We start from the raw sequence: 10,868 nt of genomic DNA on the forward strand, positions 1-10,868 counted from the left end.
TGGTACATCCATTCTCTTCCTCTCTCTCTCTCTCTCAAATAAAAAAATTAAAATAAAATATTCTTTAAAAATTAAAAAGAAACCCAATGGTCCATTGGTTGGGTAGATGGTTCAGTGGTTAAAGGCACTTGCTTGAAAGCCTGATGGCTCTGGTTTGATTCTCCAGTACCCACATAAAGCCTGATGCACAACTTGGCACTTGCATCCAGTTCATTTGCAGCAGCAGGAGGCCCATCCATACACTGTCTTGCAAACAAACAAATAAAAATAAAAAGTCATAATCCAGTGAAAGTGCAGATTCAAGAGTTCCTTGTTCCATCTGCGAATCAACACAGAAAGACACAATATGGTGGTTGGGTCCTAACAGGAACTCTAGAGCAAAGAGTATGTTGTTGGGTAGATTTTTGCCTGGCTGATAGTTGTAGTTTCCTCTCCTGTGAATTCACTGGGATGAACGTAATAGCTGTGGTTGGGCCCTGAGGCATTTTCATAGGAAGAGAGGAAGGGAATGGCAGCAGATGAAAAGTCTTTTTAGAGAAATAAACTAGTGCTGAGCATTCTGCCCAGAGACTCACTGTAGATGAGCAGAGTGATGTGCCTCACACTGGTGACTTCGGAGGCCTCTGAACACACATAGGCATGGTAGGTGCCAGCATCCTCCATCTCCAGCCGGCTGATCTTCAGGGAGTAGTCCTGGCCAGACACCCAATTCCTATTGTCCTTAGGACTCTTGTGCGTAATGGGAGGATCTGCTGTTACTGCTTCCTCCCATTTGTTGCTGATGACAGACGTGTTAAACATCCAGACCACATTCTTCACGTACTGACTGGCTGAGAGTGCTAGGGGTAGGGTAAACGACTCTCCCAGGGTCCCCACCATGGTCTCCCCCATTGTTTTTCTTCCATAGGCTCCTGGGTTTGCTGCTAAAGATGAGACATTGCAGCTTTAGTCACTCTCCTTACCACCCTTGACCCTCAGCTGACCCGAGGAGGCATGGAGTCCCTCCTCTCCTTGTCCTCCTGCCCTTGACCCTCAACTGACCTGAAGAGGCATGGAGTCCCCCTCTCCTTGTCCTCACGCCCTTGACCCTCAGCTGACCTGAAGAGGCATGGAGTCCCCCTCTCCTTGTCCTCACGCCCTTGACTCTCAGCTGACCCGAGGAGGCATGGAGTCCCTCCTCTCCTTGTCCTCCTGCCCTTGACCCTCAGCTGACCTGAGGAGGCATGGAGTCCCCCTCTCCTTGTCCTCACGCCCTTGACTCTCAGCTGACCTGAGGAGGCATGGAGTCCCTCCTCTTCTTGTCCTTTTGCCGTTGACCCTCAGCTGACCTGAAGAGGCATGGAGTACCTCCTTTCTTTGTCCTCTTGCCCTTGACCCTCAGCTGACCCAAGGAGACATGGAGTCTCTCCTCTGTTTGTCCTCCCAGCCCCCTCCTTTGATGAGGCAGCTCTTTTGTTTCTGCAAGACCACATGTTCCACTTGGCTTTGTCCATTGCATATTCAGCATCTCTAGCCCTGTCCCCCTTCTGAGGAGACTTTAGGGCACACTACCCCCTAGGCAAAGCTCAATCTGCACCTCTCCATCCACACCCCCCTTTCCTCCTGTGTTCTACCTTTGGAGTATCATAGCACCTTGAGAGTTCTCAAATTCTACCAGCCTCTCTCAGGCTCTCTAACAAAGGATCTTTGGACTTTCTCCATACCATCTGTGACCTACCAGAAACCTGGATGCTCACTGCTTCTGGAATCCCCTAGAAGGTCTGAATGGAGCCACTTACCTATACAGAACTTCCAGGCATGGATAGGGCGGGAGCTACTCTGGCTGATGGGGTTCCGGACTGTGCAGGTGTATGGGAGGTCTGAGTCACAGAGTCTTTGGGAGACGGTGAAGAGGGGGCCACCATGGGGTTCAGAAGACTGAGTGTCCTTTTGGGTCCAGCTGTATTGGACGCCATTTGTTGCCCCCTTCACAGTGCATGACAAGGTGATGATGCAGGAACTGTTCACGGATATGTTCATAGACTTTATAGCAACTTGAGGCTCCTGTAGCTGTTCTGAGGGAAAAACAGTATTGCAAAGGCACTCATATTTGTTCCCTGGTAGGAAAAGACTGACAAAAGAAGAAGAAGAAGAAGGAGAAGATAATGACAGAGAAGTCAGAAGCATTGGTCAGCATTGCTTGTTCTTGGTTCCAGGCTCAGGATGATGCCCAGATACAAGGAGTGGGGTTGTCTCTCCAAAGGGCTCCAAAATAAGATGAGTAGAATACAATGCTACCACTGAACTTACTGTCTAGAAGACAGACCATTTAGCCAAAGAGGATTATTCTTGGGCCTAAAAAATATAATGGAAGTTGTCCTATAGGTTTTAGGCTTGCTTGGGACCTATGACTCTTCTTTCTAATTTCTTTCTTTCAGAAAGGAAATGCCTATCCCATTTCTGAGCCAACACTATTTTGTAAAAGGTGAAAAGACTTATATGACCTGAAGGCAATCAAGAGTATACCACTGTGGTTTGGAAGCAGGTCACTTGTTTCACAGATGCACAGCTGGTTCAAAATTCACCTCAGAGTGAATTATACAAGTCTTCATTCTGATATGATTTTGATGGTACTTTGATATATATCAGAGTTTAGCAGGAATGGGTTAAGACTCTAGGGTTATTGACATAGGGTGATGGTACTTTGCATATAAGAAAAGGGAAGAGTTACTTGGGCTCACCTGTGTCCTTCCCAGATTCATATATTGAAATCCTAACCATTAGTATCTCAGAATGTGACTGGATTTGGAGCTAGAATCTTTAATGCAGTGACTGAGTTAAACTGGGGCTGCTAGGGTGGGGTGTGACACCATGTTACTGGAGTTCTTTAGACAGAGGGATGATCGTTCGAGGACACAGTGAGAAGGCAGGCACACAGGACAAGGAGAGAGGCCTCTAACAGCATGTGCCTTTACACCCTCAGACTTCATAACTCAACTCCATGAATATAGCCCATAGACTTCTTTAGAATATAACCTACTCACATATATGGGCTTAAGAATATTCAAGACAGTTGTATTTATGAGAGAAAATATTAGAAACAACTAATTGTGTATTAGTCAGCTATGTGAATTATAACAATGATAAAATAAGGATTCTATGGCTGAATTTTCCATTCTTGACACCTGTGTATACAGAGTTGGAAAATTACCAAAATAGTAGTCATATTTACCCTGATTTACCAGTCACATTCTGAGATGCTATTGGTTAGGATTTCAATATATGAACTTGGTAAGGATGCAATTAAGCCTTAGTAACTCTTCCCTTTTTCTTTTTCTTTTTCTTTTTATTTACTTATTTATTTGAGAGGGAGGGAAGGAGGGAGGGAGGGAGGGAAGGAGGGAAAGAGAGAGAGAGAGAGAGAGACAGAGAGAGAGAGAGAGAGGGAGAATGAGCATGCCAGGGCCTCCATCCACTGTAAATGAACTCCAAACACAGGCATCTAGTTTATGTGGGTCCTGGGGAATTGAACTTAGGTCCTTTGGCTTTGCAGGCAAGCACCTTAACCACTAAGCCATCTCCCCAGCCCAACTCTTCCCTTTTCTTATGTGTAAGGTACCATTACCCTATGCTAATATTCCCCAAAGAAAAAGAAAACTTGTTCTTGAAAATAAAAGGTAAGTGCTATAGGTATAGTGTGCATGAAGCCCTTGAATTTAATCCTTAGTAACAGAGGGTCGGGTGTCAAAATTCACTGAGCAGTTTGGAACTCACCATAGATTTGCAGCGTGAACTCCTGATGGGAAGTGTTAGAATTCTTTCGGTTTATCTGGGCTTTGTAGGATCCTGCGTCTTCTTGGCCTAAGTTACTTAAGTACAGGGAATAGCTCCACTGGATGTTTAGTCGGCCCTTGTAGCTTTTGGCCAGAATATGTATATCATCATTGGGACGTACTAAAACAAGAACCTCTTTGGAACTACTCCAGACGACTTCCTCAACCTCGGTGTCTCTTGAAATGTTTAGAGGAAGAGTCACAGAACCTCCTAGAATCCCTTGTACCACTCTTGGGGCTAAGTCCTTTTCAGAGGCTCCTACTCCTGTAGAAACAGAAGACAGACTTGAAGGAGCATCTGTACTTTTCAAGCCAGCTTTCATTCATTCATTCACTCAATAAACATGTATTTGGCATAATTACCATATGCTGAGAGATGAAATGAAATTCCCAATCTCCCTTTTCTAGATCCATTGCCTAACAATGTAATTCATTCATTCATCCAAATTCTCATGAAAGTAGCTATCACAGTAAAATAGACATTCTAAGTTTCTGTTCTAATTGAATTGTTTGTAATTCTGAATGAACTTATGATTTCTGAGAATCAGTTTACTGACCTTTAAAATTGGAATGCTCATAATATAGTTATAAGGAATATGGTAAATATTAAGTGAAAGCAAGTTGCTGTGAAATTGCAAAGAGCAGATAAAGTGAAAACAGCATCTCTTTAAAAATAAGATGAGTAGATGAATACCTCAAGGGCTGGAGAGATAGGTGAGAAATACAAGTAATGTAATGATAGGCCCTTAGTGTGGGTGTTGATGGAAGGCCATTAGCAAGAGACCAGAAAAATGGAATTCTGTGGTAGGGACCTGTTCCAAGTCAACATACTAGGCTTGTGAGTGTCACCATAAAATTCAAGGTTTTTGAAGTTTAAGGATTTTTTTTTTTTGTTATGTGTGTGTTCATGTGTTAGCATTGGGCACATATGTGTCATGGCAGGTATGTGGAGACTAGTGAATAACCTTGGCTGTCAGTCTTCATGTTGCATTGTTTGAAGCACAGTCTCCTGCTCAGCACTGTATGTGTAAGGCTAGTTGGTCCATGCCTATGAGCCTTTGGGATTCTCCTGTCTCCATCTCCCACCTCACTGTAGGAGCACTGGTATTACAGATGCACATTACCACGTCTGACTTTATATGGGTTCTGGGGATCTAAACACAAGCCCGCATGGTAACATTGTGTGGTAGTGTGAAGGGACTTCCCCCAATAGACTCAGGAGTTTTATTATAGCTTCTTACATTTCCAGCCACCTGGCTGGAGGAGGTGTTACAGTGGGCAGATCCTAGGGTCCAGCCCTAAGTTGTAGGGGAGGATCTGAATCCAGCCTAAAGATACGCAGCATGTCTGAGTTCTGGAATTCCTGGAGTGTACTTGTTTGTGTTGGTGGTGGTTTCTTTTCTCTGCCTCATGTAAAGGGGGCCAACTTCTTCTGCCATTATGGAACTTCCCCTGGATCTGTAAGCTTCAAATAAATTCCCTTCCTCCCATAACTGTGTCTGGTCTGGAGGTTCATCCTCTCAACATGAAGGTGTCTACTGCACATGGCAAGTGCTTGACCCACTGAGCCATTTCCCCAGACCATTTGAGAATATTGTTTTTTAGAGAGAAAGAGAAAAAGCAAGAGAGAAAAGAGAGAGAAACTTGGTGCACCTGGGCCTCAGCCACTGTAATTGAACTCCAGATGCACCACCTAGTGGGCATGTGCGACCATGTGCTTGCCTTGCTTTTGTGCACCTGGCTTATGTGGGATTTGGAGAGTTGAACATAGGTTCTTAGGTTTAGCAGGCAAGTGCCTTAACCACTAAGCAACCTCTCCAGCCCCCATTTGAGAATTTTTATAACAAAGAGTCAAGGGCAAACAAAACCTCTTTCAGTTGGCCTCAGCCTACCTGCTTCCTTGTTGTCTAGGGGAATCATGGATTGGTTTGGCGAAGTCAGGTTTTGGGTTAGGAATGGTTGATAACATTGATTCATTCTTGATTTTCTCATCTCAGACAGGACCCACATTGCTGATAAACATTATATTCAACACTTCTAAGAGCCTAGTGTTGCATCATCACTGTTACAGAAAACTGAGGCTCACAGAACCGGCATCGGAGACTGATGGAGAATCAGGATGAAAGTTTCTTTCCACACCAGCGTAGGCCCAGGGTAATCGCTTCCAAAGCCTGGACTGTGATTCTTGGTGGTTCAGAGCTTCTGTACCTTATCTTGGACTACTTTTGTTATTGTTAGGTCTTAGAGCCCAGAGCCCCAGCCTAGTGCCAGAGACCTTGACGAGGAGACAAGCAAGTTTTACAGAAACAGAAGGTGAGTTTGCAGACAGATGCCTGCAGCTGAGCTATGGAAATGAAAAGATGGTTTTCAGTACAGGTAAGAAGCTGCAATGCAAATCATGGACTTGAAACAATTAAGCAGACCACAGTGTTAGGACAAAAGACTATATAATACAACACAACCAATACAAAAGTCTGTACTGTACAGGACATAACTATAGGGCAGGGCCACCTGACTTAAATTTCTTGATTCCAGTTGCCATCTCAACATAACTCATTTTCTTTCTGTGGTTTTCTGTTGGGTAACTCTAGCCTGGATTCTAGGTTGTAGGGCTTCTGAGGCTCCTTAGAGAGCTCTGGGGATTTAGATGAAATTAGATGGGCTTGGGAGCCATGCTATTCAAAGAAGTCTGGATGGAAAAAAGTGCATTAAAATCAGAGAAAGAGGACTAGACGGATGTCTTAGTGGTTAAGGTGCTTGCCTACAAAGCCCAAGGACCCAGGTTCAATTCCCCAGGACCCATGTAAGCCAGATGCACAAGGTGGTGCATGCATCTGGAGTCTGTTTGTAGTGGCTGGATGCCCTGATGTGCCCAATCTCTCTCTCTCTCTCTTATATAAATAAATAAATTTTTTAAAAAGTAAGAGAAGCTGGACATGGTGGTGCATGCCTTTAATCCCAACACTTGGGAGGCACTTTGGAGGATGGCCATGAATTCAAGCCAGCCTGAAACTACATAGTGAATTCCAGGCCAGCCTGAGCTAGAGTGAGACCCTACCTCAAAAAACAAAACAAAACAAAAAATCAGAGAAAGAGAAGAGGTGAAGTGGGTGAGGGGTGGTAAGGAAGCAGGAAAACTTTGACAGAGGTTCCAGAATGTTATGCACAAGCGGTGACACTCGGATGGTTGTAGGCCGTGGGAGTGCTCTGTCTCGGCTAACAGCAGCTGAGCACAGCTGTGGAGGCGGCTAGGGAGGAAGCAAGGCTGGGGACCCTGGACGTGAGGAGGACCGATTCAGAGGGTGGAAACTGTTGGTATGAGGATGGTTCGAGGTTGTCTAAAAGAGAATTTCTATCTGGAAGAGTTGCTTACAATCGCTAGGTGTGTGTTAGGTGCTTTTCATAAGTCTCCTCATTTAATCCTCAACATTACCCCATAATAAGGTCATGTTGACAGACAAGGAGCTGAATTTAAAGACTTTAAGCCACTTTCTTTTTTGTTTTTCTTTCTTTTTTTTTTTGCTTTAACAGAAAATTTTATTGCCTCTAAGTTTTCTAAAATAGTAATAGAAAGAAATAGTTGTTATATTCCTTGAAAGAAGTCAGCATTTCTAATACATTCTTTCATCCATACACTCATATTCCCTGAGTGAATGAAAACTTGAATGAAATATAAATTACAGATATTTTAAACAATAGTTATAGATACATATATATCTTACTTTGTGTACTTCAAGATACACAATTAAGCCACTTTCTTAAAATGAGAAGGCAGAGTAGTTGCAGAGTCTGGAGAGGGTATTCATGGTGCCCCTGGAGGTTGGGAGCCAGGGGCACTGACTTCCTCTGTCCTGTAAGCCCAGAAGATGGCTGGGTGTTGGTTGTATAATTATGACATGCTTTGAATTCACATCTCCTCACAGCAGACACAAAAAAGCTTCACAGACTGTCAATGGAGGAAGCAGGATGTGGGTTTTGTAGGTCAAATTCTGTTGCAGCAGTGCTATGTAGCTCCCAGTACAGATAGCACCCCAGCCGTCTTTTCTGACCTGCACCATTTAACACATAATGTCAGAGGGGCTCAAAGACTGTAAACACTGAATTTGACTTGTCCATTCCTTGATAGTTTTCATAGGAGGTGCATGAACAGTAATTGTTATGGTAATGATCACAGCTTTCACCAACTGTGGACCTTTATATATATATTTATATGAAGATTACATATATTTATATATGTTACATATATTTATATAGATAAAGATTACATAGTTATTTATTTATTTATTTTCTAGGTAGGGTCTCACTCTAGCTTAGGCTGACCTGGAATTCACTCTGTAGTCTCATGGTGGCCTTGAACTCACAACGGTCCTCCTACCTCTGTCTCCCGAGTACTGGAATTAAAGGCGGGCACCACCACATCAGGCAGATTATATATTTATAAAGATTACATGTTTATATATAAAGATTATATATATTTATGTATAAAATCTCCAATCTAGAAAAGAGTCCAGTGTGGTATATTTCACTGTGTTCTCCCTGTAAGAAATAGAGGACAGGCTGGAGAGGTGGCTTAGTGGTTAAGGTGCTTGCCTGCAAGGCCTAAGGACCCATGTTCCACTTTCCGGGTTCCACCTAAGCCAGACGCGCAAGGTGACACAAGCGAACAAGGGCGCACATGCGCACCAGGAGGCAAAGTGTCTGGAGTTGGAGTGCAGTGGCTGGAGGCCCTGGTGCCAATTCTTTCTCTCTCTCTCTCTCTCTCTCTCTTACTATCCCTCTCTTATAAAACATAACAACAACAACAACAACAAAAGGAAATAAAGGCATACATAGCTAATACATGATGGGGCAAGAATTTAATTTTAAATGTGCCCAATACTAAAAGTGCCTTTTTACCCTACTGCTCCATAAGCTCCTAAATGACTCTTTGGGTTGCAAAATATTCACCCTTTTAGGCTGAGGAGTGAGATTTGGTGTTCCTACAATCAGTGGGACCAGATGGCGTAAGATGTCTCTTTTCCCTGAGCTGTTTGAAATTCACTGAGACGCAGATGACATCGGATATAGTTTCTTTCAGAGTCACACAGCCAAAAACCATAAAACCGTTAGGTTTGATATGGGTATTTTCTGTGTTGGTATGGCGAGTAAGGGTGAAATCAAAAGTAAAAAGAGCCGGGCATGGTGGCACATTCCTTTAATCCCAGCACTGGGAGGCAGAGGTAGGAGAATTGCCACGAGTTCGAGGCCACCCTGAGACTCCATAGTGAATTTCAGGTCAGCCTGGGCTAGAGTGAGACCCTACCTCGAAAAACAAGACAAAACAAAACAAACAAACAAACAAAAAACAAGTAAAAAGAAGTCTGAGCCGGCCACCAATACCTGCATCTGAGTTTTTTTAAAACTCCCCTCAGGGGCTGGAGAGATGGCTTAGCGGTTAAGCGCTTGCCTGTGAAGCCTAAGGACCCCGGTTCGAGGCTCGGTTCCCCAGGTCCCACGTTAGCCAGATGCACAAGGGGGCGCATGCGTCTGAAGTTCGTTTGCAGAGGCTGGAAGCCCTGGCGCGCCCATTCTCTCTCTCTCCCTCTATCTGTCTTTCTCTCTGTGTCTGTCGCTCCCAGATAAATAAATAAAAAATAAAAATAAAAATAAAATAAAAAAACTCCCCTCAGGCCCCACTGTTCTCAGGTCCCACACTACTATCTGTACCACCTCCCGAGCCTCTGGGAAAGGCAGAAGCCCGGAGGAAAACAGCCACTACCATTCTACCTGCCTGAAATCTCACCTTGTACCTGAGAGATTCCCCAGAGAACAGCAGGAGCTGGGCCTCACTGGGGAGGGAATCGAGATCGTCAGAAGTCACCTTTCCTGGAGCCATCTGACCATGAGATGTCTCAGCAGTGACAGGAAGTGGAGAAAAGCTCCAGCAGTTCTCCAGTTCCCTAGGAAATTGCGAGGTGGCTTGTTACAGGAGAATTTTCTTGGATCCTTATGTGGATTTATCTCTTCTGTGTAGGGAATACACTCATCAATTAGCATTCTTAAGAAGGAAATGTGAGTGTCAAGGGAGCATAGCTTGAGCTCAGAGTTATTTGAGAGTGGCTAGAATGTCACCTCCTCCTGGTGCATAAATGTGCACGTACACACACACACACACACACACACACACACACACACACACTCACACAGGGACATCTCAGAATAAAGTAGAGCCTGCAGAGCAGTTATCACAAAGAAGGAAGTTTCCTGACTTTACTACAACGAGACTCTTTGTGGCCAAGAACAGGGCCAGCCTCAGAGACCACCACCAGCAAGTGGTGATGGCCACAGTGTGGACTTACCCATGAGCAGGAAGAGGAGAGGAGTCCACAAAAGGGAAGAAAATACTCGAGGCTGTAGTTTATCAGAGGAAGGCTGTAGAGCCTGGTCACCGGAACGACTCTTGAAGCCCGCCATGAGAATGTATTTGCAGACCTCAGGCTGAAGGAGGAAACATCACAGCTTCCGCAAGTATGGGCGTGTGGGGGGTGCATGTGCACGTGAGTGGGTGTGTGTGTGTGTGTGTGTGTGTGTGTGTGTGTGGCTGAGCGCATACTCAGGAAGGGTGGTATACTATATATGGAGCGCTATAGACTGTCATCTGCTCAGGCTGAGGGTCCAAGCATGTTCAGAGCCTTTGGGGGATTTACAAATGAATGTTGAGCATTACTTTTTTTAGCATAAAGGGAGCTGGTTGTAAACTTGGCCCATGATGATGACTGCTGAGATCAGCATCTCCGGGCATTCACATCCTTGCATGAGTGAGGCTGGATCAGGCGACTGCTTCTAGTGAACATAACGTGGCAGAGGTTACGAGACGTCACTTCTGAATTTAGGTTTACACAATGGCTGTAGCTTTCATTTTGGGTTCTCTCACTTCATTTCCTTCCCTCCTTCTTTCCTTCCCTCATTTTCCCTTTCTGTCTTTCCTCCTTCCTCACTCTGAGGGAAGCAGGCTACTACATTGTAAGCTGCCTTATGAAGAAGGCCCCAGGACAAGGAACGGAGGGAAGGATTCGG

The 10,868-nt window shown here is 44.5% G+C and overlaps 1 protein-coding gene across 1 annotated transcript in view; it reads right to left on the minus strand.

Moving 5' to 3' along the window:
- Ly9 (lymphocyte antigen 9) overlaps positions 1 to 10,255 on the minus strand; it is a 33,409-nt gene extending 23,154 nt beyond the window's left edge. Inside the window, exons 1-4 of the mRNA XM_045131473.1 lie at positions 10,151 to 10,255; positions 3,754 to 4,077; positions 1,779 to 2,054; positions 576 to 923 (exon numbers count right to left, since the gene is read on the minus strand). Coding sequence (XP_044987408.1) covers positions 576 to 923; positions 1,779 to 2,054; positions 3,754 to 4,077; positions 10,151 to 10,154 — 952 coding nt within the window. The 5' untranslated portion in view covers positions 10,155 to 10,255. The remainder of the gene's footprint in view (positions 1 to 575; positions 924 to 1,778; positions 2,055 to 3,753; positions 4,078 to 10,150) is intronic.
- Positions 10,256 to 10,868: the final 613 nt, after the last annotated feature.

This window comes from Jaculus jaculus, chromosome 1, assembly GCF_020740685.1.
Source record: "Jaculus jaculus isolate mJacJac1 chromosome 1, mJacJac1.mat.Y.cur, whole genome shotgun sequence".
Taxonomy (NCBI): domain Eukaryota; kingdom Metazoa; phylum Chordata; class Mammalia; order Rodentia; family Dipodidae; genus Jaculus; species Jaculus jaculus.